We start from the raw sequence: 27,694 nt of genomic DNA on the forward strand, positions 1-27,694 counted from the left end.
GAAGAGGTGGATCATATAGGAAGTGGCTTGCGTCTAGACGGTTGAGACAAAGAAGATGGCTCAGCTGATCCTATTCAGTTGAAGTCGACCAACAGGTGAGCAGTCCAGACTCTAATAGTTAGTAGTCTAACCGGGATTGAAGGTACGTACCTGAATGAGTAGACAGCGGCCATACCGTTCAATGTGAATTATGCGAGACCAGACTTGACGCGTGGACTGATTGGTCACTTTGAGGTGTCACTCTCACATTCCAAAAGACAACCAATTTGACTCTATCGTACAATCTCATCAAAACAGACCGGGGTTATCAACACCTTTACTGACTCATCGCACCAGCAGCACATCCAACATCACTATTTCCAAATGATCACCGTCTATAGTTTGAGACCGCCTGCTGGAGCTCGGCAGGGGAGTCAGCCCTTGAATCCGAGACCATCTCATCTTCATCGGTAGTTTAAGTCTGGCCCGCTTCCGGTCATCTTGGCCTGCCATGACAGCACAATTCTGTTCGTTCTTTTCAAGCACTCACTGATTTCAGCTAGCAACCGTCTTTTACTCATAATCTTTCTGATCGTCTCTACAGATAATCTGGTCAACCAATACCAGCGCAGATTGGTAGCTGATCACGATGAGCAGTCAACCAGACCTACGTATCGGTGTAGACTTTGGTACCACGTTCACAGGTACATTGGCTTCTCTGTCACATGACCTTCCATTGTCTAACATCCATAGGCGTTTCTTGGACCACCCCAAAAGAGGAACTCAAGGGGACAAACGTCGTCAAGAATTGGCCAGGGCAGACAAGACAAGAACCCAAAGTCCCAACTGTCTTGTCCAAACAGGGCAGTGGAGCCAACATAAAATGGGGATTTCTCTGCGAATCTATTGACGAGACGGAGAAGTGGAAGTTGTTTAAGTTGCTTCTCGAACCAGCGACCTATCAGAAGGAATCACGCCCTGAGGTCCGTGTACCATGGATCCCGGGGACAGTGCATGACGTCCACGGTCTTGTGGTTGAGTATCTAAGGCAAATCTACGTTCACATAAGTACCATAATCCCCGAACTTATCAAGCAGAAGGACCAATTCAGCGCAACCCTCAGGAACAAGACCTGGGATTCGATGAAGGTCGAGTTCGTATTCAGCACCCCAGCGCAATGGGAAGCCCCTGTCAGCCAATGCTTCAGACGTCTCATCTTTAGATCGGGATTTGGAAATATCAACAACCACAGCGTCGTCCTGGGGCTGACTGAATCAGAGGCTGCCGCTGTTTTCACGTGTAACGCGCAAATGACAGCAGGTCGCCAAGTTCGAAACAATAACATCCTTCTATCAATCGACGCAGGAGGTGGGACAACTGATCTTGCTTTTGTGAAGAAGTCCAATGACTCCGTGACTTTGGAGGAGATGAGTCCCGTCACTGGCATTGGCGTCGGTTCTGCAAGAATCGACAGCCGGTTCGCCAAGCTCATCAAAGAAAGAATGGAGAGGTACCCCACAGTTTGTTCACATCTTCCAGCGGACTTTGCTCTGAAAGCATCGCAGAGCGAAGACTTCCAGAAATGGAAGCACGCGTTTGGATCAGAGCGTTCGAAAAATCTAGACGTGTACTCTACCACAGTGGCTGGGGCCAATGGCTACACGCATAAGAAGTTCAGGATCCATGATGGCGAATTGTTCTTCACAAGGTGCGTGTTCATATTCGACGAGGCATGAGATAAGACGAAATGAAGACGGGGCTAACGTTCAGATAGAGCGGAACTCAAAGGCTGTTTCGACGAAACATTGGAGCACATTATGAAGCATATCCAGGATACGCTGAAAGACTGGACAATAGAGACCGAGGATGCAAACAAAGTAGTGGTAAGTGAGAACATGCAACGCAAGTCGACCATGGCCTTCTAATTCTCGCTAGGATTACATTGTTCTCTCGGGTGGTCTGGGGGGCTCTGACTATGTCTTGAAGGAATTAGAGGCGTACATCAACCTTTTGGCAGCGAAAAAAGACAGTCGCCTCATCGGAGCACAAGTTTTGAGAGCTCCAGGTAATACTCGGACTGCCGTGATTTCAGGCCTTCTCGATGAGCGTAAAGACAACGCTCAAGCACTCCGAGAATATGTCGCACGAGCGAATTACGGCATCATTGTCAGAGATCCGCCACCAAGCCCACGCTGGTTCAGTTCCAGCGCTGTCACATCTCAAGAAGCGAGAGTTGAGTGGATAGTGGAGTATGGAGCCCGCATTAATTATTTCCAGCCGATAACCATCAAACTCACGAAGCGCCTCGAGGAGAACGACCCACGGACTTGGACAGTCGAGATTATGTGGCTTGATAAAGAAGAAAGCAGTCCTCCCCCAAAAAGGATTCATGGTAAGTACTCTATATCAAAGTTAGCCTTGTTACCATTGCTAACTAATCCAAGCAGAGAAGCGTGGAGGAGAGGTACTCCATAGAGTCGACCTTGAAGTGGTTGAAGGATCTACTAAGCTATGGACCTTTATGAACCTCAAGAGCTTTACAATGTACCAAGAATGCAAGTTTGAACTCGAAGTAATGATTGGACCGTCGGGTGACTGTGTCCTTACAGTATCAAAGAATACTCTCAAGCTGACCGAAAGGGAACCCTGAGACGGTGGATGTACGAGATAGAATACGAAATTTAAGTTCTTGTTTGCTGATTGTCCTCTGTTGCACCATCAAACGATTCAAAATAAGATGAACGTAATTAGATTCCACGCCATTCTTCGTAATCATAAAACTGCTCAGGGCCCGGGCTGCAGATGGCGGTCTGGCCCTACAAGCTTGGCTTTTGACCAGTCACCACAAAGCTGCGCCCGTTAGTATCTGTACCTCCTGAGAGGGAGTGACACTCACACTTCCCAATATGCATGCACCTTTGTGTTACGCATCTCGGCTCGTACCTGGGAAATAAACACCACAATCTCTTCCTGGCTCATGTTGAGCCCCTGTCTCAGCAAAAACGAACTGATAGACTCCAGGTTTCTTTCGATATTCGCCAGAGTCCACAGTCCAATCTCCTTGTGTTTTGGATCCTTGGGCCACGTATTGGTAGGCCACTTGAACGCCTTGCGAGTGACATTGATGAAGCCCTGCGCTTTCAGACGCTTTTCATGGTTGACCGCTTCGCTGAATGGACGGCCCAGTGCTTCAGCCCCTTTTACAGTTAGCTCATCCCATTTGTGTAACGGAGAATTGGGTTTGAGCGTCCCGTCGTCAGACTTGGCGGGGAAAGCAGGGTCAATGACTTCTAGCCAACCGCCTGGATCCAGGTTTCTACAAACAGATTAGCGTTGAACGGCATGTTTACTTGTGTGACACAAACGCAAAGCACTGGCGTGTGAACTTGTCCCAGTCAGAGATACTGCCCGACATGAGGCGCACAAAAATGTAGTCGAATGGCTTAGTCCAAGTCCACTGTTTCTCAGCATCATCGATCTCGAAAGTGCAGTTGGGTGGGACACTGGGTCACGTTAGATGATTAACGAGTTGATCAGAATCTGGACTTACAAAGCGGGCTGGATAGCAGCAATGTCAATGCCAAAGACCTGCCCAGGTTAATGTACATGTATGAACCTTAACCAATGATATCTCACCTCGGCATGCGGATGTTCGTCGGCTTAGAATTAGTCAGTCATTACTCCCACAAAAGAATAAGTACCAACGTACCGAATTCGACAGCCCAGATTCCAGTACCTGTTCCGATATCGAGCACCCGCTTAGCTGTCTCGGCGTTGGGTGCGAAATACCTCTTCCCACCAAACGTAAGCAACAGTTGATGATTCTGGAGGTCTGGTAATGTGTTGTCAGTCTTGCCTTTTGCTCTGTACAGTATTATCCATCGGTACCTAGTCTTTCTGATTCGTGCTACAATTTGTCAGTAATTTCCATGCGCTTAGAAGTATAGCATCATACCTCATCGCTAGGAAGATAGTATTCTGCAAATCCATCAGCAACGATACCCTTCCAGCCATAAGTATTGCTTACTCTCATCGCGGTGATATCCGCGTCCGTTGATCACGTGATATTCTCGAAGGCTTGAGCGCAGAGATGCGGTTGACAATTCATCATCCGTCTGATATGGTTAATTGTTGGCCTTCTGTTTGTGACTCGTAGACTCACAACTCCTATTGCTGAGTCATTATCTGCATCAATGTCCGCTTCCTGGGGTACACGAGTTAAGCTCAGATACCGGTCATCACTTCAAAAGTCCACTCACCAGACGAACTTCTTCGTCGTCAATCGGGTATAAATCGTCGTGTTGGTTAGATAAAGAGGCTTCGACGGGCATGGCTTCTCGTGTGGATAGTGTTCCCAGAGTAGCTTTGGCTTTGACAGGGCTCGTGATGCTACCTTGTACACTGATGGCCGATAGCTCTAAAAACACAACAGAGGCTGTTACTGCTGGGCAGAAGAGGCTGTTGGTGAGAGACTAGAAACTGTAGTACTGGGTAGAAGTTGTAGTTCTGGGTAACAAGATTAGACATGAGATATTTATGAACAAACAGCGAGCGGGGTTTCTTTTAACATTACTTCATTGCCTGTTGGTTCTGTCTGCAGATTAATACACGGTTCATCCCAACATGATCTGACTTACACCATGTCTGCTGTGCCATAATAGCACATGTGCCGTTATGTCCGGATCACTATTCCGCAAACTTTCCTCCACTTATAACCCATACGACCGTCCATCTCATGATAGGTGAGCGGCGTGTTCGCCGTGGTGGTGGATCTCTGGTACATACCTCAGGGATTAATGTTACATCTAGGTCGGGATAGCTTGACAAGGTATGGCGTGACGCATCCCGACTTGATGTTGTCGCTAGGTTGACATCACTGGCGTGTAGTAGAATGGAGGTTTTGAATATGAAATGGAAAGCGGTGGGATCTAGCATGCGAGATGGATGGACGTATATCGCGTGTAACAGGCCCGGGGATGGATCATGCAATTGTTGAAGGATATATTATGGATTTATAGGGCTCTCCTGTTTTCTTTCTTTTGTTCAATTAAGGCATTATTCTATCATCATTCTATCTCTCTATCATAGTCTAGGCATGGCACTGAACTCAAACGCTAGAACCTTGCACCAATCCGGTTCAATTCCATGTCCTTCATGTGAAATAGCTCCGTTTCATCATTATCTTTATGACCAAATTCCACCTCATATGTCCGATCGCACGTGATCCCGATGGGGTCGACGTGCGAACGATACGCTGTCTTGTCAACTTGGGAGGTCGTTCCCAGAGGCTGAGATCGAGAGCGGCTTCGATTTTTCGTTCCGGGCTTGCTTGGGCCGCCGTAGGCGTTGCTACCGTACTTGTAGTATTGTTGTTGTGTTGAGTTGCCGAGCATCGTGGGGAAGAGGCGGACGAGAAGAACTCGAAGACTCGGCATGCAGGCGCAGATAATTCCGACGTTGACCTCGATGGTGGACCACTGATCGAACTCGGTGTATTCCCATGTTGCATTGTTGGCTCCTACTCCAGCGCGCATCTTGATAGTGGCGCTGAGGCGGAGGATACTGACGATGGTGACACTTTGACAGGTTAGTGGTAGCACTGAAATTAGAGAAGACTGGATGAACTCACAATATACCAACGCTGAACATAATTCCAACACCAATCTTCTTTCTCCAGTCCAAGTTCATCTTCTTCAGCTGCGAGAGAGGAATGCTCAAGATCCAGACATCCAGAGCAATATTGATTGATCCGCTGGACCATGTAATAGCATTTATATCAAGACATGTTCCCATATTATCTGCTTTGTGTTCCCATTTTGTCCAGAAGTAGCTGATAGGCTGGCATTGAAAGGCAGCTATCAGGATGAACGACGCACCAAAGACACAGTTGAACACAACGGTAGCCCATAGAGCTCGCCGAACCCCCCGCGTTGGAAAGATGCGGAGATAGAAGAAGACCATAGCCAGCTTAAGGAAGGTCTGTAGCGTAAAGTAGAACATGGCCATCATGTAAAAGTTTCGACCGAAGTTGGTAACCTGCTCAGGTGTGACTGTCCAAATGTCGCGGCCCATCCCATTTGGTGTTAGTCCATACGAGTTGATGACCATGCAGGGGATGGCCATAAGCATTGACAGGCCAATAAAAAGGTCGTCAAGACCCCAGGGGAGCTTGTAGAAGAGTTTTGTCGCGAACCGTTGCAGGACAAAGATGCCCGAGGTGGTGCCCAATACATCGTTGACGGCGAGGATTTCTACTTGGCGATTTCGGATAGGTGCACCGCATAGTGTCATGGAAGCATTTTTTGTGCCTGTTTATTGTAAGTAAATGTTGCCGTAGCTCCGCTGCTGGACAACGAACTTAATGATTCCCTAACTGTGCAATCGGCCAAGACACATTTCTCGATTTCGGCTTGTAGTTGTTCGTTTCTACATGTGCATTGTGTGTCGAGAAGATCACATGTTGAATTAGAGACGGAGACAGCCATACATTTCAACTTGGGCGGATAGTTAGTATATATTTACAAAAACTGAAGTGACAAAAACCTACAGCACACTTTGGTAGAGACGCCAAAATAGCAGAACTACCAGAATCCTGAGCCAAAACTAAAGGAGAGGATGCCAAGACAAAGGCAATGAGACCACGAAAGAGCCTCATGGTGATGTGCTAAACCAAGAAAAAGCAAACATTAGATGTGACAAAGATGCGAAACATGATAGGTGTGGGAGACAGGCTCCTTTTTACACTGCCAAGGGGGAAAGCAGACGATCTGCAGGTACGCCCGCATCGCACCGACAAAACAAGACTTGCATAGTTCGAAACCCTTTTGGGTCATGTCAGATCCATCCTCTAGATCGCCCTAGCCGCTGAATATGCCGAAGTGTGTCTTGGTGACGCTAAAACACGCTTAGTCTTGCGATCAGACACGCACAGACAGGGTTCCAATTCAACCCTCTCACGGGCTCTGACTCGACTCAGGGCCAAGCAAGAAGATGGGCTCATCTTGGCATGACGATGAAGTCAATAAGTGCAAGACTCTGCGGGACGGAAGTGTCACCAAACCTCGGGAAGGGCTGTAGATCCGGCTTGTGTGCGCCGTAGGAATGGTACATACAAGATTTGAACGTGTAGGGTTTTGAAACATTCATCACATCCAATTAATTTCTTGGTTATTTTTAATTAACTTTAAATATAACGGCATCTCCTCTTTGTATCAGCCACATCGTTTCAGTGAAACATGTTGCACATTGATTAGCATGGCTGGAATAACAGTACTACCGACAACTGAAACATTTTGTACAATGACGTAGATAATTTATCTTGAGATACAAAATAGGCCGATGGTTTGCTCTTCCATTTTTCTATCTGAACTCCAGTATATTACTTGGCACTGGTTCGGATCATCAGCCAGATTCCCGACATTATTGTTGCTACCCACGGCCTGTAGATCATCAACATTCCCAAGTGCATGGAAGTAAAGAAAAAATGAATCTTGTGGAGCATTCATTGTCTTGACTCGGGAAGTACAGCTGTATGCTAAGCTTCACTACTCAGTTAATTCCGCGGATGTACAGTGATGAAATCTTTGACGCTAACCCATGAGAAAGAACGGTGTGTTCCAAAAGGGAATGCCTTTCGTGCGTGTTCAAGGCTAGTTCATGGCTGTTTAATGCTGTCCAGGAAGACTTGAAGAAGCAACAGAGAAGAAATGGAGAAACCCCTGACCTGCACTGACTCAATGGAGAATACTTAGTGGAAACTGGAGACAACGCTAACTCGAGATGAATCGGCGCCGGGCCATTCTCCGACCCGACGAGTATCAATGCCGATGCTCGAGTTATAACGGTCTTGTTTGCAACTTTTTTCGGTATCATCGGGTTCCCCGAGGTTCGTTCCATTGTACCGGAAAGTTGTTCTCTATTCAAGACACTCGTCTTTGCATCGTGGTTTCAGTGGCTAGGTATTCGATAACTGAGACAAACAGAACCGAGGGTCGATCAGTGGGGTGAAGCCTCTTTCAGTCATGCAAGACTTCTCCACGTGGCGCAAGGATAATAACGATAGTGTCCAATCTTACTCCTTTCCGCCATAGTCCCCGTGGGTCAGATCAAGCTGAAGAGGTTAGGCTGATATATTTAATGGATTTACTCAGCATCAATCAGCCTGTGCACCAACTGATCGGCCGCCCTCTCTCTTCCGGGTTCAAGAAAAACAGCGGAATGGAATGACTTGCACAAGAAACCGCTGATCTCTAGGCTCACATCTTGGCGCTGCCTTGACCATGTCTCCCTAGTGATATCCTGCCCCTGTCTTTTCGGGTCTAACTGCCGTATGCTTTACGACAAATTTCTTGACCTCAACTTGATACTGATGTGGAAATCCCACTATGCAAGTTCCGTATTGCCGACAGCTTTTCTCTAGAGTTCCGCATATCTCTTGGCAATTCGGGTTTTATCAGATACAACGGGTATCGGAGAAATACAAGCCTTTCTCCTTTTCCTGACTAGGCAATGATCTGCCATTTGTTAGAGTGTAGCAAAGCAGCTGTAGGGTAGCATGCTGCCACTTGGATTGCGTGACCATGGTAGTAACCAACTGAAAGTGGGAAATTAGTGTGTAGCTAATACTGACTGGATCTATTATACGAGCAAGATATATCTCGATTAAAGCTCAGTTGTCGAGTCTCAAAGAGGAATCTCGCTCGCCAAAATACAGGTACATACTCCCTCATTGCAACACAGAACTGCCGTAACCGGAAGAGACAACCAGCTAAACATTTTTGTCCAACACCAAACTCGAGTCATTACTGTTCGCCCTTCATCCTCTCTACGCGTCAATCATCTGGTCATGGGATTGTCAATTCGCGTGGTTGCAAGGTTTATCATCACTAGTCCTCCCGTTATCTGAACTAGCTTCACATTTTACCCCTGCATGACCAGTGGATGGGATACCTATTGTCGGCAATTACAAGACTTGTCCCTTCAGCGGAAAGTTACCGGATCTGCATCTTTGCACTCAAAGAAAATGTCGATCTGAATATCACACCATTATTGTAGAAGTCGCCATATTGCACCGATGCGAAGATCACCATTATTCTTTACATCATTATTCCGATCCAACGGAACTACTCGCAGCTTCAGTCTTGACCTCGTATAGTGTGCCTCATTTACTTCAAGGCTATGCACTATAAGGGAATGTCTATCGCCTCTTATTAAAGGCTAGCTTATTCAGTAGCCATATTCTCGGCTATAGCCAAAACCTTGCTGTTAGCACCAAGCTAGGTTAGTGACAATCTCACGACATGTCACTCATGGCATGCAGTTCTACCCATCCTTAACCGAAAAGTGGTTACCGCTACTGCCATAGCGTCTCATGAGAAAGGAAAATGTTCCCGTAATTTGCAAAGGTTTTTTTTTTGCTGGCGGGAGGACATTGGACGTGGAAGAAGTTAGCCATAATTCCCAGCTCTAATCATTGGCAGAAAAATGACAACGGCACTGTTCAGAGCAATGTAGGAGGTTTAACAGGCGTCTGATTCTTTTAACAATGTAGAGTGCCCCAGAAACATTACTCCAAAAGGCAGATTGATGGTTATCACATCGATGCATGGGATTTCGACAATATGATTGAGGCGTTTAGAGCTAGTCTGGCATAGCGTTGTCGTGCAGTCTGAGCAACAACTGCTGGCTGGCCTCATTGATGGAAGACTTTAGGCGAACATGTCCTGTCAGAATAAAGCTAGGCAGTGCGGTTCTGTACCCTAAGAACACAACGGAGAGCCCGTGAATATATCAATCGATTTCTGGCTGCATCAACTACCTATCACTAGCTTCTGTATAAATCTTATTATTCTCCGATTGACTTGTTGCATCCGATAATTTAAGATTGTGGCTTGATCCAGGTCTTGATTAAACTCGGGAATTATGTGAGACAGACGTAGCAAGTATGTTATTCCCGGTGCTGCTCCGAAACAGAGGCACTCGCTCGTCAATACCCATAGAATGTCTTATCGTCCAGTATCTCCTCCAATAAACTCTTCTATTTCTCCGAGATAACGTTGTATGTCAAAGGGCGTGTGACTCAATCAGCTGATAGCATCTTTATTGACTATTTGGGTAATTATTGCCGACACTCCATTTTTATTAGTCAACGCTGGAAACACTCCTACAAAACCGAGAAACAAATAGATAAATCTTTTCTTCTATAGACATCTTCTAGAAAACTGTCACTATACAATCATCATGACTATATCACCACTTACGTTGCGCATCGCTATGCTGAATGCTGATGCCCCGGTGCCCAATGTGATAGAACAAAGGGCACCATCTTACGGCCATGTTTTCCACGAACTTCTATCCCAGTCGGCCACCCGAGTTGCTCCTGGGTTAGCGGTTGAGGCAGAATACTTTGACGTTTACCATGGTATTTACCCAGAGTCACTCACGCACTTCGACGCCATCGTCATTTCCGGTTCCAGCGCCAGCTCCTACGAAGACAAAGGTTGGATTAAACAACTTGACGCTTACATCGCCAAAGTCTACGCCGAACAACCCCGCGTCAAGATATTCGGCAGCTGCTTCGGTCATCAAATAATCTGCCAAAGCCTGCTCCGTGAACACGGGGTCTACGTGGAAAAAGACCCCAAGGGGATGGAAATGGGAGTCCACACAGTTCAACTCCAGCAAGACTTTCTCAAAGCGCTGGGAAGTCGTTCGTCGGTCACAGACAACAGCACACTCCGACTGCAGTTCATCCACGGCGATCATGTCAAGATACCAGAAGGTCATTCCCTACCCCCAAAGTGGCTCTCCATGGGCCAAACAGAACACTGCGCATTCCAAGGTGCATATGAGCCGAATCATGTGCTCACATATCAGGGCCATTTTGAGTTTGACAGCTTCATAAACACCGAGACTTGTAAGGCTTTTGCAGGAACTTGTGGCTGGGGACCCCAGTTTATTGAAGCATCAATCGAGGCCATGGATAAAGATGACGACTCCAAGACTGCCGCTGATATGGTGATGAGATTCTTCCTTGAGGGACGACATGCAGTGCCGGGCATTGGAGGGCTGATGAGTCCCCCATTGGAGGATTAGACTACCTAATTGAAATACAAACCATCTATATCACCCTTGATCTTTCAGTGCGTGGTTCAGTCAAGAGAGTCGTTTAATATTGGTAAAAAGAAAAAAAATACTTCTGACGCAAATGCTGAGCCAGTCGCCCCTCCTCAGACATTTCGATGTCTTCATCAGTAAATAAGATGAGTTAGACAGAGTAGGCCGGATCAGTAAGAAAGTATGAACATATTTACCATTTGCTCCTCGCTTGATCAACCTGCATATCAAATAATGGTGAATATTCATCTCTGCAACCTTTATACTATCTGGATCTTCTCCCATACAGCATCATCAGTAACAGCCTCTCCCTGCATAGCCCCATGCACATATGCTTCGCCAACCATAAAGTACTCATTCTCATCGTCAGTGCTTCTCATGACCACAGGCGCAGGGGATCCGGCAACTACCCACACCTCATCCCCAATCTTGCAAGAATCGAATCCCAACCCCAGGTATCCCGTATCAGTAAGTATAGGTCTGTGGTTGATATAAGTCGACGCCATAATACTTCCTGGCGGCATAGAATGCCTTGATATTACTTGTTTCAACATTTGGACCTCTTCGTCATTAAGGTCTACTTGCTCTTGTGGTAGGAAAGACAAGCATGACCTGACGAGGTTGAGACTCGGAAAAATGCTGGAAGGGAACTTCGCGGCGATGTCATCCAAGTAAGACATTCCACTTAGATACTTGAGCACAAGAGTCTCGCCCGCAGATGGAGACTCGGCCTCTCTGTGAAAGACTCGCAACGGATGGACTATTTCCTCCAAAATGGCTCGCTGGAAGTCCTTGAGCTGGATTGATTTAGCCGGTCGGTTCGTAAAGTCTGTGTCCCATATCAAGGTACGCCAAAAGACTTCATCTGACGGCTGTCCAGTGTAGGGGTATGTCTCATCCATGCTGAGAAGAACATCAGCCGACATAGCGCGCTGACCTTGGAGAGTTTCGATGTATGTCTCCCCTATTTTATTGACTCTCCCAAGACGTATACCAGAAACGTTGAGGATATTCCCATCGATGCTAAATGGGCGCGTGTTCGGGGAATGAGGCACATGCTTGGAAGAGTTAATGGTTCCAATAGATCGGAACTGGGCACTGGAGAGAGTGTTGAAAAGAACTGCCGGAAAATCTGGAACCCATGAGGGAAGCTCGAGAGTCTGACGCATGCTGGGACATTTGACAAGATTGATATAGACCAAGGAGTCAGTCGCCTCAATGATCTTGCGCGCGACATTCAGCAACAAGTCTCTAATGTCGATATCATAATCCGGCTCGAATTCTGAGGGCATCGAAAGCCCATCCTTGGCCGCCATGTGCCTCATAATACCGCCCAGACCGTAGATGACATCTCGAGGGTCAGAAGCTTGGAGGCCGAATAACGTAAAGAGAAATCGCAACAGGACCATCTCTGCTGACTTCCCACGTTTATCATTGAGTCCGGCTTCGAAGTCAATCGTTTCCAGTGTACGATTCCACTGACTTTTGTCTCCTTTACACCATTCTCGGAGGAGTTGGATTCTCTCGGCGTGGAATAAGTAGAGATCGCCACGGAGATAAATACCCGGTCTGTCTTTGGGGACAAGGTCGAGCGTAGCTTGGAAGAACCCGCTGTAGTGAAGAAATGCTGCCGTATAGCCCACACAATCGAAGCATGTGAATTTCTTATTGCATAGAACAACAACGTCGTTGGTAAGAGAGACTTCTTGGATTACCCAGACTCGCGCAAACCAGTTACTCATAAACAGTGTGACCAGCCCCAGAGCTTCTTCTCCGTCGATAGACTTCATTCCATATTTATCAGGCATGGTTGAGAGATCAGAATTGAAGGCCCAGAATTGATTCTCGATCATTCGTAACGTGTGAGGGACAGACTCGGTTCCAATCCTCTCAGCTGCATTTAGCCCGGCTTCCAACTCTGGAAGTGGTTTACCAAGCCAGACGATAACGCGGTTGGCCTTTCCGTAGATTTGGTTCATCACCGAGACCTGGGCACATCTCTCAACTGGATCGAGTTGGTTGATGCACAGGGCGTCGATCTAGATGGGGGTTTCGGAACATGAAGCTTCAAGTTCAAGAAGTGCATCGTAAAGATTTGGCTGAACTTCGAAAGTCTGTCCGTTTAGTTGGACATATGTACATGAATTAACCTCTGCATGGGAGGGGCGGGGTGAGCCCCAAGTGTAGGACAGCGTGCTGTACTGGATCTCTGTGGCACTGGAAAGTTTATATGTCGTGAGTGTTACACTAAGTACTTGGACCTCTGTAAGAGGATCAGTATCAAGCGATATAGTCGCCAGACGGAAGGATTCGGTGTCCAGCAAGTCTGAATAGTATTGCGGCATTATGCTGAATATCGAGGGGGGTAAGATTTAAGGCAAGAAATACTAAAAGTGGATGGAAATATTTGTGTTGTATCGAAAGATGTAGTCTGTTTCATTTGCTGTGTACTAACTAGTCTAGCTTGTTTAAGGTTAGATGCGTTCCATATATGTATCTATCGCAGATATGAATGGTGCCCTTGATATACCTTGTCCCACTAGTATGGTCATTTGCATTTGCTCTGTCAGGAGCTAATCACTTATCACTGTAGTTCGAGAGAGAAATCAACGATGAAACCTCCGATGTATACAAGAAGTATGATGCCATAAACAGTTTGATTCTACTCACTTCTAAAAGGACCTAGATCGCCTTTTCTCACCATCCCACCGTGTTTCGAGGAGTGTAGCGAGTTACACCGTAGTTATGTCTGGCACCAGAAGGTGGCGTCAAAAACAAATTCCCATACCCATTCACGAATTCAGGTTCGCTATTGACCTCTACCACAAAGTCCCCACTGTCGAAAGTACCGAGTATCTTGAAATCACCATCCTTGACAAGGTAAACGTCGAGACCAAGCATAACCAGAGCCTCCATATCACCTCTCTTTGCTTTGCAAGAGGATGAGGTTCTTCTTTCGGCCGCTCAAGAACGACCCTCCAAGTATCGATTCTAGTTGATGTCAGCATGTGCAAGCTCAAGTGTACAAATGTGCCACTTACCAGACCATTCTCCAGTCTGAAAGTTTCGCCTGTGGACGTGGATCTTGTGTTCAGTACCAAAGAACCCGACCACCAGCTCAACGTCGGTCGCAAAGGCTGCTATGGCCGTCTCGGGAGCCGCGTTCCCTGGTACTGTAAAGTCGACACTCCAGTCGTCGGAGTCGATGGTATGCCTGATTGCTTTGACAGGTCCCTCTGGAGTCTGAAGAAAGATCATGTTCCTATCATGTATGGCAGCAACAGCCACATGACCATTGTGGTGGACCAAAAAAAATCGTCGAGACCTTGAATCTCGACGTCATCCTATTTTTCGGAGTCTTTGTCATATTGGCGGGCTATAAGTATGTCGCCAATGCCAATGTATGCAACAAGGGCCTTTTTAATATATTAGAATGTTATAGAAGATCATATGGGTCATTCTGTACCATGCTCTGTCGGGGTGAACGACAAAAGGTGCGGTTGAATTCTCGGTGACGAAGGAGCCAACCATCCGCTTAGGCTTTTCTTCTTCACCACTGTGGACCTTCTCGCCCAAGATCTCAGTTGACTAGAAATGGCAAACTTAATTCAGGTGGTTCTCTTATTTACACAGATTGAAATAGATCCAAATCTGGTTGTTGGTTCAGGTTCAGGCTGGTCACCTGGTTTGATACATCTAACATACTACGGCACCTTTGGCGGTAACGTTGTCGGTCGATCAACCATTGTCAAGTGATAAGACTTGGAGAGTTTCAGAACATCAAAGATTTCAAGATGGTCTATCGAAATTTCACGATAAGAATTGATAAGTAGGTAATTTGTTTATGTAATGAGTGACTCAACATAAATGACTCACGTTCGGTAAGGATATAAACCCTTCGGCTTGGTGATACATAATCTGTCTCAACATTCCTGTCTGTTAACTGTAATCAACCAAAAGATGAGTGATCCAATTAAAGTCAACTTGCCGCAAGGCCTCGAGCTGCACCACATCGACAATACCCAAGCCTTGGAACAATGGACTCCTTCTCTCACCAATCTCCTCCAATCTTGCGTCAATGATGACCCTCCTTCATCATCACTCGGTTTCCATGCACCTCTCTCCACAAAAGATGCCACAGAATTCTGGCTTTCTCTTTCGCCTCAGCTATTTGGTACCAAATCGCGAATTACCCTTTTCGTTCTCGCTCGAGGCCCATCCGCAATCGGCACAGTCCATCTAGTGTCCCATCCCAAAGCAACGCACGCGCACAAAGTCGAAGTCGCCAAATTATTGGTTTCGTCTGAAGAGAGAGGTCTCGGGCTTGGAAGGAAACTGATGGAGTTTTCTGAGAGGTTTGCCATGGAGAAGTTGGGCAAAAGTATGGTTATACTCGATACTGCGACAGAAACACCGGCGAGGGGATTTTATTTGAAACTTGGATATACAGAATGGGGAATTTGTCCTAGTTATGCCGAGAGTGCAGACGGGCACTTGCATGATTGTTCATTCTTCTACAAGATTCTGGATAGTTAGTATAGATGCATAACTTTGTTCATACCATGTCCATCACCCTGATCTATTTAACCTTATTCTTGACAAGAGGACGGACCGAGCTCCCCGATGAATTATCCCAGCATAATTTAAACATTCATAATACAGGGATCAATTGGTGGTTACTATTTATCCGCCTGCCTCTCCGGGGTAAACAGCCGCCAAGCAATGGCCTGATTGAAGCGTCTACCAATCCAGCGGGGGATCGACATGCTCAGATCCTAGGATTGGGGGTGATCCCCGCGTTTTTACCAACAGTTGACAGGTACAAACGGTTCTAACCCTGATCTCATAGATGACGCCGCAGCGATTTCGGGTCAACATGAACCGAGCCATGTATAAAATATCGTCAACGTCACATCCAATTGACTTACCGACACACCTCAATGGACTGAGCCTCACTCACTCACCATGTCTCTCTTCTCCCTTCTCACCTGGGCTTCCTTCGCAAGTGCAGCATGGATCGTTCCAGGCGCTCGCTGGCATGATACCGATGGCAATCTTTTCAACGCCCATGCAGGTGGTCTCTGCGTCGATCGCTCAAGCGGCAAGTTTTACTGGTTCGGAGAGTACAAGACTGAAGAGCGAGAAGAAGGTGGTGGTATCTCTGTCTACAGCTCTGATGACCTAGCGACGTGGGAGTCTCATGGCCTAGCGCTCACTCCTGAGAAAGGGCATGAGCATATTTCACCGGAAAGCATCATTCAAAGACCAAAGGTTCTATATAGTGAAGAGACGGGAAAGTACCATGTACGTATAAAAGACAAATGACGGCAAGAGATGTGCTGACTCGGTTGCAGATGTGGTGGCATGCCGATGATCGAAAGTACAGCCTTCTCCTTCAAGGTCTTGCAACATCGGATTCTATTGCGGGACCGTACGAGTTCAACCATGCCATTGCTCCTCTTGGAAACTGGTCCCAGGATTTCGGCGCCTTTACCGATTACAAATCTGGTAAATCCTACGCACTTTACTCCAACGGTGACCGCGTTGAAGGTCGAGACGTATACGTCAGCCAGTTCAACAACAATCTTACCGACATTGAAAAGGTTACACATCGATTTAACAAGTATGACTTTGAGGCACCGACTATTCTTCAGACAGAAAAGAGCTATTGGACTTTGATGAGCCACAAAACTGGTTATCGACCCAACAGTATGTTTTGAGACCGAGACAATGGAACGGAAATGCTGATGTGTGGTTTAGATGTTGTTGCCATGAGGGCCGATAAGCTCGAGGGTCCTTGGTCGCAGCCATTCTTCGTTGCGCCAGCCTACACAAGAACGTTCAGCACACAGTCTGGTTTTTCGTGGAGGATTAATGGTACCAAAAAGACTACATATCTCTACATGGCTGACCAGGTGCGTATTGATTGTATCTGATATTTTGAGACAGTCTGCTAATATGCATAGTGGGATCTACCATCGATCTGGGAAAGCCGCAACGTGTGGCTTCCAATCGAGATTGACGAGGAGAACAAAAGCCTCAAGGTTGTGTGGCACGATATTTATGACCTGAACGTGTAAGAACACTTGTTGAGAGTAGACATCACGGAAACTGATATTGTTAGGAAAACTGGTGAATGGAAGCCTATCAAGGGCAAGACGTACCCGGCCAGCAAGGCCAAACTCTCTGGAGATGCATTCCTCCAAGAAGCCGTACGTTTACTGATTGTTATGTCTGTGCTTTAGCTAATAAACATGACAGACCTTTGGAACCGACCACGTTATTGCGACGGGCATCTACGGCAATGATAGCACGGCCACGTTTACTGTTCAAGGAAAAGGCGAAGAACAATGGGTATCATTCTACCACCAAAGTACGTATAACTTCCTCTTCCCCGATCAAGTGTTTGTTCACTGACATTTCCAGACATTGATGACATGGGTTTCGGTGACCAACCGATGGGTCAGCCCGACCGCATCAATGGCACGTGGGCAGTCCGTCGCATCAGCAGTGTCGTTGTAAACAGTGACAAAGACAAGGTGCACACTCTATACCAAAAGGATACACACAAGGGTATCATTCTCTCCACGCCTCTTCTGCTCCCTCTCAAGAAAGGTGAGAATACTATTACTGTGGGAGGTCTTGATAATGGCAAGGGTGTCAAGGGAGCGGATTTAGACAGAATTGTTGTTTATCCTCCTGAGAAGAAGAAGGGGAAGAGGGGGTTCTTTGGATTATTTTAGATTGGTAGTCAATTAAGAGCATTGGTCGCAATAAGCTTTATTCCGTTTCCCGTACTCACGATGCCTTGGACTCTATGTTAAGAAATGGTTGAATCATGTGTGTTGTCATTGTGTTCGAGTAGAAAACTGTTAATAAAATTCGCTTCATTTTTAATTTCAACAACCAGGGAAAGCTACTCAGACTTGGAAAAATACCAATGTCTCAGATATCGACTTGTTCACGTCTAACCAGCTATTATTCTCAGATATGTGGCCTATTCGTGACTGTTCAATTTTCATAACTGTTTCTGCACCGCAAATGAACAATACGTATTCTGTACTTCATGTAGATTTACTCACAGTCGTTGTTCCGCTACAAACATCAACACAGTGATTTGTTACTTGAACAACTCTCACGATGCTCTTGTTCCAGAATTGTATAAAAACCCTCTCAGCGCCCTCACCATGGTTTCAACTCAAACTCATCGTTCGATAAGACTTTGCTTTACAGATCACATCACCAATCGCAAATCATCTACTTTCGATCTACTTTCACCAAAGCAAAACCAACAATTGGTATCTATTCTTACCAAACCAAACCATCAATCAGGTAAGACACAATGTCGCCCTTCACCACCTGGCCAATGGCCCTCCCTGCCAAGTCACACCCACTGGCTCGGATTTTCCCAGCTCTTCTTCTCATCATCCCCATCACCGCGTCGCTAACATGTACATGGCTTCTCTTGTCAGACCTCTGGCTGAGAATCTTTTGTACCCTGTTTGTTCTGCGCTACACTCGCTTGGTAGGACATCTCCTCGGATCATGGATCTACCGTGCTCATCAAGTAAGCGATCACCCGACCTTTACTCGTAGCGATGTAACTGTCATCCTCCCAACCATCGACCCCAGCGGCCCTGATTTCAGGGAGTGTGTGGAGAGTATCCTTGCGAACCATCCGGCTTGTATCCTCGTGGTTACAGTAGGTGATGCTCTTCGAGAGGAATGCCAGATTGTCATGCGAAAGCTGGGTCTAGATGCGCCGGACACAGAGATTTCAGTCGCAGCACTGTCAGAGCCGAGTAAGCGACGACAAATCACACATGCCATGCCGAATGTCACCACACCTGTTACGATCTTTGCTGACGATCATGTTTTCTGGCCAGCCAACTTTATCCCCTCTGTTCTCGCGCCCTTTGACGACGCCCATGTCGGTGTTGTCGCTACAAAGAAGCGCGTCCGACGAACAACACCTGGAGAATGGTCCTGGCCATCGATAGTCAACTTCATCGCCTGCAACTATCTTCAGCGTCACAACTGGGAACTCCGAACGTCAAACGCTATTGACGGAGGAGTTTTTGTCATCTCTGGTCGCACAGCAGCTTACCGCACCGATTTTCTCAACAATGCCGATCTTTTGGAGCGTTTCTGTCATGAAAAGTTCTTTTTCGGTTTGTTGGGCGGAGACGGCCTTGGTCCAGACGACGACAACTTCCTCACACGAGAAGCTATGAAGAAACACTGGCTTATCGTGTTCCAGGACACTGATGATACAACTATCGAAACCACACTCGGTGAGTGGCCCAAGTTCAGGGATCAACTTCTTCGATGGGCTCGAACTACCATCCGCAGCAACCCCGTCATGCTCCGCGATCCTGTTTTCGTCACGCGGTACCCCTGGAGCACATTCATGGTGTACTGGGCCTCTCTGTTCAACTTTGCCATTCTGTGGGATGTCTTGCTCATCTACACACTTGTCAAGAGTGAAAACATGAAGGCTTCGGACCTGATGATGCTGCTTGTTTGGATGTTCTGGACAAAGGTTGTCAAGCTCATTCCTCACTTTCTGCGACACCCTTCTGATTTTCCGTTGATGATCTGCCAGGTTCTTTTCGGTTATGTGCACAGCTTTATCAAGCTGTGGGCATGGATCACCTTTTGGGACTGCGGTTGGTCTGGCCGCAACCTTGAGGGTGTTGGACAAGCTGAACTTGACACCGCCTTTCGGCGGATTGAGTGAGTGAGTCGGTAGGTAGGGGGAGTTTGGGTGAGGGTAGCTAGCTTTTTGTCTTGGGCACCGGCCGGACCGGTTTTGTAGGGAATCATTTCAGGGTGGTGAAGCTTTCATGTTTGATCAGACTGTAGATGTACTAAATTGAGTTTTATCTTGAAATTTTCTGGTTTCTTAAAACATATCATGTGAATTGTGCATTGTACTATATAATAACTAATGAAGAGATTTGTCCAACTTCAGTTCTTAAAATCTCCCTTGGACAACTCATCCTCCAAATCGTAGTAAACTTGAAACTCACAATAACAGACCTCGGGATCACTCTCAACATCAAAGTTGAAATCCGCCTCCTCGTCTTCAATCAGTACCTTCTTAATACCGCTCGCAGCCGCAGCTTCGGCAAGTAGCTGAACACGACAACTATTCTCCATGGAAGTATAGAGCCACGCTGCTTCATCCACCGTCTGACCAACGGTCAAGATACCGTGGTTTCTCAAGATACATCCTTTACCCTTTGGGCCCATGGCTGCGGCTATGCGATCACCCTCTTCACTGGCCAGCACAACACCTCCATAGCTGTCGTACACGCTATGCGCGTCTCCTCTAAACTTGCAAACGTCCTGCGTGAGCATCTCCAGCCTTTTACCAAAGACGGACCATGCTTTTCCATGGATACTATGCGAGTGGCAGATAGCGTGTACATCTGGTCTAGCCTTATGAATAGACGCATGAATCAGAAACCCAGCACTGTTGGGTGGTCGTGTACGGTTGCCGCCAATGACCTCGCCGTTGAGATTGACGAGAATCATGTCACTGACTTTCAACAAGCCAAAGTGTCTTCCCAAGGGGTTTGTCCAGAAAGCATCGGTGAACTCGGGGTCGCGAACGGAAATGTGACCGCTCATACCCTCAACGTAGCCTTCGCGGTGCCAGTGGCGAAAGGCAGCAGCAAGATGCTCTAGTTGCCACTGGCGTTGGGAAGAAAAGTCTGGATGCTTTGGGATTCCTTGTAACACAACATCGCCGTGGGACATGGCTTGAAGAGGAGTTTTGTTCTGTAGTTCATGGCCATGAGAGTGAGACGCCTTTGACGGTGCGACAGTGGTTGGGCCATCAATGGCAGATGAAACAGCAGTAGGAGCCATGTTGAAAGAACTATAGTGAGATGAGGAAGGATGATACTTTCTGTTCTAATGAATTCATAATAGCCTTTTTATAGTTAACAATCTCATGTCATTATAAAGGCGCCCTCCAAGTACTAGTTGTCCATCTGCGGGGAAGCGACTTACAACAGACGCTTATCATAAGCGGGACCGGGAACTCGATCCGGTCACTGTATGATTGGGTAGGGACTCTGAAATAAAGCAATACACACTGAAGATCCTTATTCAGTCACAGAGTATCTACTCTCTGGCTTGTTTTTCTGTTTTGGCCTTTTGTATGGTGCTTTCGCCGAGGTGTACCAATTCTGAGATGAAGTGGCTTAATTCTTGCACGCTGTCGATATCCAATTCTGTCATCTTTGCTGACGATGAGTTTTGAAAGATAATCATGGATGAAGATAGAATATCCAAGTCCATCCGGGCCTCCTTGTCGAGAGGGTGGATCAAAATGTTGAGAAACAGCGCCAAGGCTGCTATGGCCGGGTAGAAAGCGACATGCCTGAACAGAGTTTAGCGACAAGTCATTCATACTAAACGGTATCTTACCCGAAGGCGTCTTGTTGCAGTAACATGTCTTGGTCTTTGAAAATCTGCAAGGTTGTGCGACTAGCTTCCAGAGACAGGTCGCTACTAGAGTGATAGACACTATGCAAATCATCAGGCAGACTTTCAGTCATGGCATAAGCCGCGCCACATCTCCGTACGGCCGTATGAATAATAACTGTCATGTAATTGTATTCCAGTTGTAGGTGAATGTATCTTCGACGTTGGAGGCGAGACATTTTCGGCTGGAATGGTTGATCAGTCAGTACTGACAACTTGGGACGGAAGTCTGCCGGGATCCTCAAACGCCATGACTCAAGATCGATATCCAGCTGACGTAAATGGAACAGGATTGTGCTGTCAGCTAGATTTGGGTTGTCGAGGGAACATAGGAACAGACATAAGCTCTCCTTTATCCGAGTGAGTTGAAGGTCTTGGGGAAAATGAACAAAGCCTTCTTCTTCTTCGAGAGACCGACTATCGTATATTTTATCCAGCCCCTCTGGCAATGTCAAGTCGCAGTAATTACTGGGAAGAAGAGGGGGTCGACCAAAGCGAACAGAAAGGTCTTTGTCAAAGATGTAGCACAACCAGAACAAATCTCGGATGTGCTTCCGTTGATGTCGTTCGGATGGTTGGTCTGCAAAGGAGGCGTTGAAGCAGTGACCTTTCAGTTCATAGACAATACGACAAGCCAAAGAATGAAGCGTGGAAGCATCTTCCCATTGGCCTGATAATGTCTTGTAGATTTCCTAGATTGTTAGTGAGAAGAAATGATGTTTCCCTACAGATACTTACCAGCATTAGTACTGTTTCCAACGTCTCCAAGTTGCTAGCGTCAGACGCCTGGATAAGATAAGTGTGTGCGGCATTGGCATACGCATCGCCCTCGAGCAGTTCCGGCATTTCATTTTCGCTCATGAGTGAGCAAATGGCCAACGCCGCCAGAAGGCATGCTTCAGCCGTTCTCTGCCTATGAATAGTCTCTTGGTTAGGTGGTAGTGTATATGCCGCTTCAATAGTCCCCACCACAAGTGACGAGTCAAGGACTGGGTACAGACATTGCCAGTCTGAAGACAGCCAAGCATCGAGTACCTCATGCACTACATCTCGTTCAGGTAGTTCAACGCGTGGTTGGAAAGGGCTTGGCGGCGAAGAGTATGAACCGAAAAGACGGAACTTCCCCAAGGCTGGCCTTTGACCAATCTTGGATGACATCCAATCAATACCTTTCTCGGAGAACAGTGGTACTCCTTTAAAGTACCAGTGTTGGCCGAGAAAAGCACGGTGTTGAGCTGCGCTCCCAACATGATGAGGCTGTGGCGAGAGGGGAGTTATCTGTGTCGCATTGACCGTTCCGGGCAAGGATAAAGGAGTGTTTTGACTGCGAAATGCTGGTGTAGTAACATTCAAGTATGAACGGAGTTGATCAACAGTGGTCTCAAGTTCTGTGACTCTACGGGTGAGAGCTTGTACATGATTCAAGATGGAGGAGCTACCACGTGGTAAGTCGGCTGATCAGCTATACTGCTCTGGAGGGTTGACAAGACGTACATGTCGTCTGGCTTCTTTCTCTGTGCTTCTCGTCGGAGGGCACACTCCAGGTTGTGATCAGAGCACCATTCGCATGGTAGGTTGGGGTTGGCCCTTATACATTGAATCTTGTATCTTATCAGCACCATGATGTGATAAGATACGAATAGTTTACCTTTCTTTTGAAGCACACATCACATGCTCGTTTGATGGGCATCTCCGGGGAATATAATGGTATGACGCGATTCGTAGTTGGATGTTGTAACGACAAGTCTTGTCGGTGGACCGGACTCCGTGTAATACTGAATATTTAATACGAGCCAAGAATGACAGATCCTTGTACCACCATAGAATCCGGTGATATGATAGTAGGACGTACCTGTAAGTAGGCTCAAATGATTGGTAGAACAGGGATGGAATGGGTCACGGAGTCCGAACGCCGCTGACAAGTGAGGCGCTACTGCAAGCCATTCCCATCTTGGCATGTTCGACTCTCCAAGATTTGGCATTTCCAGGTTGAATTCCAAGACAGTTTTCACATTATGTAAAGAATTGCAAACACCAAACGTCACCCAGCCTCTCGTTGTCCTCCCCCAAGCCTCCATGTACAACAACGGCATCCTTTGCATCCTCAGCCTTGACAACATCAGCATCGAACCATCCTCTAGCGACAGGCCCATTTCCTGTTTCGACCTTTAGCCACAGATTTGTCTCAATATCAAAGACCCACACATCAGATAGCATCTTTCCAGCCCCAGCATGACCCAGCGAACTAGGATCACGTTCGCCAAACATGGTGAGCAAATAAGACTTGCCTTGTATGGATAAGGGGACAAGGGTGGAGACACTTCTTGCTTCTGGGCCCTGGATTCCATCCGAGATGTAAGACATGGTGGACCAGGATGCGGCTTCGATGTCGTAAATATCCAATGCACCGCCTTGTTCAACCTTTCCATCAAAGCCATTCATGCGGTACAATCTCCCATTGAGAAACGCAATTGAGGATCCACCGCGACCGGGATCAGGAGCACCACGTAACTCAGTCCAAGACCTTTTAAAAATGTCAAATACCCAAAGATCACCGAGACGACCCTGCTCAGGGCATCCAGAGTGAAGATAGATTTTATCAGCACCGTTGGATGTGATACAGTGATAACTTCTTCCAGATGGAAATGGTGTATTGTTATCCGTTGGGGTAATGGCAACCCATTCGTTCTCTGTTGCCTTGTAGCACCAAATAGTGCCTTTTTCCTCAATGGGTTTCATTTCAAGACCGCCTCGACCGGAGAAAAGATACATGTCGGCTCCAATAACTGTACTAGGACTGCCGACGCGAGGAGATGGGGCTTTGGATGGTGTTGCAAGGGTTTCAGAAGAATCATCTATGAAGGATTAGTAACTTATCAAAGGTATTCTCAGCGGCATACCTTTGGTGTTTACGAGGTTGACAACATCAACCCTGTTGTCAACAGGTTGACGAGCTATCAATTCTCCGCCAAATATAAATGCCCTATCACCGATAACAGATACAGCTTGTGATGATCGACCAAGTCGTTCATTTTGAGTGACAAGCCTCCACCTGGCATTTAGCTTACGCAAAGAGGCCATTGTAAATTGAATACAGAGACAAAGTAGTTGTCTGAGAATTTCAAGTACAAAGACAAAAGAATAACTGATCGCTTGTTTATTTGGCCAGGTTATATAGGTTTCAAGAGTAATATATAGTTTCTTTCAAGTAGAATTAACTATCTTCGGAGTCCGTAGCCCGCTGACAGAGACAAAGTCTGAGTTGAAGCCAATTGGTCGCTAACTGACTCTTCTTGACCATCAGGGTATTTGATAGTCTGAATTTTTCAACACTCCTAAGATAAGCATATGCATATTTATTCTTTAATACAATTGGGCAACGGGTTCTTGTGAGCCTATAATGGGACATATCACACAGTTGGTTCTTTACGTATTTCATAATGCACATGGTCTAACCACAGGCAGAATTGCATAGATACCCAAGAAGAAATTTAAACCATATACATTATGAGATTACTGACCTTGTATCAATTTGTATACTATTTACAGAGTACAACATGTGAACTACGGCAAGTGAGTCATTGAAACAAGTGTTCATTCTCTGCAGTCTGACATGTACGCTGCAGCCAATCAGAGGTGAGAAAATGAGTCACAGAACTGTCCCCTATCGTCTTTATATCAGTCATTATATCCGTAGTCTAACAATAGACGACAAGTCTGGAGCTTTATCTATACACGTCTTCCTCAGCTATCACAATCCAGCCAGAACAAATATCCAAAAGAAACGCTGTTCCACCCAGACGGAGAAAAAGGGTTCAGACTCAACACGACCCCTCATTTCATCATGACACAATCCACCTCAACATTTGACAAAGCCTTGGCCGAAACACTCTGCGACATCCAAGTCCCAAAAGAAATCAAATTCTCACCCAACGGCCAAAGACTCGTCTACTCAACCAGTCTCGTTGGCGGTCATCGCAAAGGAAAGAACCACACTTCGACGCTATGGCTTGCGTCAACCTACGAGCCCAACTCGTCTCGGAAGCTGACATCGGGGTCCTTTCATGATACAAGTCCGACCTGGCATCCAAATGGTGACAGTATTTTGTTTCTGTCTGATCGTGTCAAGCTGGGTGAGACCTCGGCAATTTGGCGGATGCGACTAGACGGCGGTGATCCTGTTGCTATTACTGCAGAGGATAACGAGCAAGACATTGATACGTTTTCTATTTCACCGGATGGAAAGACGATCGCCTACGTTTCATGTGACGAAAAAAAAAAAGACGACGATGAAGAAGCGGAACCTGAAGTTTGGGGAGAGAAATGGGATCATGCGCGTCTGCGAATTGTCGACGTGGAAACTCACGAGACCAAGGTCATTGTGGGAGGTGATACACATGTTGGTGAAATTGCTTGGAGCCCAGACGGCAAATCATTGACCTTTATGAGTACTCACAACCCTCATATCGAAGAGGCCATGTTGACTGGCACTTTCATATCCACTGTCATCATCGAAACCGGTCAAGTCAAGCATCTATGCACGGTTATGAATGAGCCGTACAACTTGATATGGGCACCGGATGGACTCGTCTATTTCATAACTGGTACACCGTCTGACAAAGACTCTGGAGGGAGATCTGTGTACAGTACCAACCCAAAAGACGCGTCTCCCAACTTCATCAAAGTAGGATGCGGCGACAATGATGATGCTGGAGATATTCGCGTAGCGGGTGACAAGATAATCGTCAATCGACAAGTCAGGCTTGTTGATATCATTAGTGAACTCGGGGGAGAAGACCTTTTTACAGAGGACAAAGAGATGTGGGTATGGGATGCCTTCATCAGTCCAGAAACAGGCGCTGCAACGCTCGCAGCTAGTCTATCAGACATCAATACACCCTACGAAGTCTTTGTCATTCAGCCAGGCAAGGAAAAGATCAAACTCTCCAACCACGGACACCCCCTCAAAGACCAGTCGTTTGGAGCTTGCACTGTTTTCATCTGCCAATCATCAGATGGACAGGTCGAACTAGATGGAATATACCTGACCCCAGCATCAAAGTCAAATCCAGATGGCAAACCACAAGAGCCACTTCCAACACTCGTCCTGATCCACGGTGGCCCAAGGGATCGTAACTGTAACAGTATCGATACATCCTGTTTCAACTGGGCTCCTTACCTCCTCGCAAAGGGCTACGGCGTTCTCCTTCCCCAATACAGGGGATCTTCGGGAAAGGGTGAGAAATTCGCTTCGTACAGTATTGGTGGACAGGGTGTATACGACTTTGCAGATGTGATCACCATAACAGACAATGCCATCAAGAAAGGCTTCGCAGATTCGGAGAAACTCATGGTTGGGGGATGGAGTCAAGGCGGTTTGTTGACATACCTGTGCAGTGTCCGAAATGGCCTCCACGGTTTAGGCTGGCAATTTAACGCAGCAATTGCGGGAGCAGGTGTATGCGACACAGAAAGTCTCGCCCTAACAGCCGATCTTGGTTCAACCTTTGAAGTAGAGCTCGCGGGTGGTCACACGATCTGGACTCTTGGCCATGATGACACGCGGAACCGCCAAGGTAGTGCTATATGGGAGATCTCCAGCGCAATGGAGCAATCTCGTCGAGAGGGAAAGACTGTTATCCCACCGATGTTGATTTTGCATGGTGAAAAGGATGAGAGGTGTCCGTTTTCTCAGGCTGAAGGGTTCAGAAGGGCGTTGAGATTTTATGGTCTGCCATGCGAGTTTGTGAAATACCCGGGTGAAGGACATGGGATTGAGTCACAAAGGTTTTGGCTGGATATGCTTGAGAGGGTTGAGAGGTTTTGCGATTTGCATATTGGAGACGGACCAAAGAGTCGGGTGGTAATTCGATGAGGATGAGGCTGTAGTATTGTGCTGTAAATGAAACATGGAGTTTTATTACACCTGTGCCTCTTGACATGTAGCATATTTTGTAACTCTACTCTTATCGGTATGATGTTATATTCCCGTAACAATGTATTTTCAAGAAACTCGTAACACAAAAAGACTAGCCATTGCTTGATATCTGTATCAGAGACTTTGAGTTCTTCTGTAAAGGGTTCAGCATTGTCCCTTTCTTTC

General features: G+C 46.7%; 13 protein-coding genes across 13 annotated transcripts; 6 read left to right on the forward strand and 7 right to left on the reverse strand.

Annotated features, from left to right (window-relative positions):
• Positions 1–628: 628 nt before the first annotated feature.
• Positions 629–2,629, forward strand: FGSG_05819 (uncharacterized protein; the record flags this gene model as incomplete). Its single annotated transcript, XM_011326110.1, has 5 exons — positions 629–683; positions 733–1,687; positions 1,754–1,862; positions 1,915–2,371; positions 2,427–2,629. The coding sequence occupies 5 exons, from the start codon at positions 629–631 to the stop codon at positions 2,627–2,629; spliced, it is 1,779 nt and encodes a 592-aa protein (XP_011324412.1).
• Positions 2,630–2,763: 134 nt separating this feature from the next.
• Positions 2,764–4,621, reverse strand: FGSG_05820 (uncharacterized protein; the record flags this gene model as incomplete). Its single annotated transcript, XM_011326111.1, has 10 exons — positions 2,764–2,829; positions 2,923–3,295; positions 3,330–3,482; positions 3,530–3,567; positions 3,616–3,638; positions 3,689–3,886; positions 4,007–4,094; positions 4,142–4,183; positions 4,239–4,437; positions 4,617–4,621. 10 exons carry the CDS (start codon positions 4,619–4,621, stop codon positions 2,764–2,766), a joined length of 1,185 nt encoding a protein of 394 aa, XP_011324413.1.
• A 472-nt stretch (positions 4,622–5,093) lies between these two features.
• Positions 5,094–6,634, reverse strand: FGSG_05821 (uncharacterized protein; the record flags this gene model as incomplete). The annotated part of the gene is made up of 4 exons (XM_011326112.1): positions 5,094–5,556; positions 5,609–6,287; positions 6,338–6,473; positions 6,527–6,634. The coding sequence occupies 4 exons, from the start codon at positions 6,632–6,634 to the stop codon at positions 5,094–5,096; spliced, it is 1,386 nt and encodes a 461-aa protein (XP_011324414.1).
• Positions 6,635–10,218: 3,584 nt separating this feature from the next.
• Positions 10,219–11,073, forward strand: FGSG_05822 (uncharacterized protein; the record flags this gene model as incomplete). The annotated part of the gene is made up of 1 exon (XM_011326113.1): positions 10,219–11,073. The coding sequence occupies one exon, from the start codon at positions 10,219–10,221 to the stop codon at positions 11,071–11,073; it is 855 nt and encodes a 284-aa protein (XP_011324415.1).
• A 281-nt stretch (positions 11,074–11,354) lies between these two features.
• On the reverse strand, positions 11,355–13,073 carry FGSG_12817 (uncharacterized protein; the record flags this gene model as incomplete). The annotated part of the gene is made up of 1 exon (XM_011326114.1): positions 11,355–13,073. The coding sequence occupies one exon, from the start codon at positions 13,071–13,073 to the stop codon at positions 11,355–11,357; it is 1,719 nt and encodes a 572-aa protein (XP_011324416.1).
• A 718-nt stretch (positions 13,074–13,791) lies between these two features.
• FGSG_12818 (uncharacterized protein) lies at positions 13,792–14,352 on the reverse strand (the record flags this gene model as incomplete). Its single annotated transcript, XM_011326115.1, has 2 exons — positions 13,792–14,024; positions 14,136–14,352. 2 exons carry the CDS (start codon positions 14,350–14,352, stop codon positions 13,792–13,794), a joined length of 450 nt encoding a protein of 149 aa, XP_011324417.1.
• A 702-nt stretch (positions 14,353–15,054) lies between these two features.
• Positions 15,055–15,630, forward strand: FGSG_12819 (uncharacterized protein; the record flags this gene model as incomplete). The annotated part of the gene is made up of 1 exon (XM_011326116.1): positions 15,055–15,630. The coding sequence occupies one exon, from the start codon at positions 15,055–15,057 to the stop codon at positions 15,628–15,630; it is 576 nt and encodes a 191-aa protein (XP_011324418.1).
• A 429-nt stretch (positions 15,631–16,059) lies between these two features.
• Positions 16,060–17,837, forward strand: FGSG_05824 (uncharacterized protein; the record flags this gene model as incomplete). Its single annotated transcript, XM_011326117.1, has 7 exons — positions 16,060–16,398; positions 16,449–16,803; positions 16,855–17,009; positions 17,061–17,170; positions 17,219–17,306; positions 17,356–17,467; positions 17,521–17,837. 7 exons carry the CDS (start codon positions 16,060–16,062, stop codon positions 17,835–17,837), a joined length of 1,476 nt encoding a protein of 491 aa, XP_011324419.1.
• A 599-nt stretch (positions 17,838–18,436) lies between these two features.
• Positions 18,437–19,834, forward strand: FGSG_05825 (uncharacterized protein; the record flags this gene model as incomplete). The annotated part of the gene is made up of 1 exon (XM_011326118.1): positions 18,437–19,834. One exon carries the CDS (start codon positions 18,437–18,439, stop codon positions 19,832–19,834), a length of 1,398 nt encoding a protein of 465 aa, XP_011324420.1.
• Positions 19,835–20,064: 230 nt separating this feature from the next.
• FGSG_05826 (uncharacterized protein) lies at positions 20,065–20,970 on the reverse strand (the record flags this gene model as incomplete). Its single annotated transcript, XM_011326119.1, has 1 exon — positions 20,065–20,970. One exon carries the CDS (start codon positions 20,968–20,970, stop codon positions 20,065–20,067), a length of 906 nt encoding a protein of 301 aa, XP_011324421.1.
• A 258-nt stretch (positions 20,971–21,228) lies between these two features.
• Positions 21,229–23,213, reverse strand: FGSG_05827 (uncharacterized protein; the record flags this gene model as incomplete). The annotated part of the gene is made up of 4 exons (XM_011326120.1): positions 21,229–21,487; positions 21,535–22,283; positions 22,330–23,026; positions 23,086–23,213. The coding sequence occupies 4 exons, from the start codon at positions 23,211–23,213 to the stop codon at positions 21,229–21,231; spliced, it is 1,833 nt and encodes a 610-aa protein (XP_011324422.1).
• A 391-nt stretch (positions 23,214–23,604) lies between these two features.
• FGSG_05828 (uncharacterized protein) lies at positions 23,605–24,672 on the reverse strand (the record flags this gene model as incomplete). The annotated part of the gene is made up of 2 exons (XM_011326121.1): positions 23,605–24,446; positions 24,492–24,672. The coding sequence occupies 2 exons, from the start codon at positions 24,670–24,672 to the stop codon at positions 23,605–23,607; spliced, it is 1,023 nt and encodes a 340-aa protein (XP_011324423.1).
• A 763-nt stretch (positions 24,673–25,435) lies between these two features.
• On the forward strand, positions 25,436–27,466 carry FGSG_05829 (uncharacterized protein; the record flags this gene model as incomplete). The annotated part of the gene is made up of 1 exon (XM_011326122.1): positions 25,436–27,466. One exon carries the CDS (start codon positions 25,436–25,438, stop codon positions 27,464–27,466), a length of 2,031 nt encoding a protein of 676 aa, XP_011324424.1.
• Positions 27,467–27,694: the final 228 nt, after the last annotated feature.

The sequence above is a fragment of the Fusarium graminearum genome, chromosome 3 (assembly GCF_000240135.3).
Source record: "Fusarium graminearum PH-1 chromosome 3, whole genome shotgun sequence".
Taxonomy (NCBI): Eukaryota; Fungi; Ascomycota; class Sordariomycetes; order Hypocreales; family Nectriaceae; genus Fusarium; species Fusarium graminearum.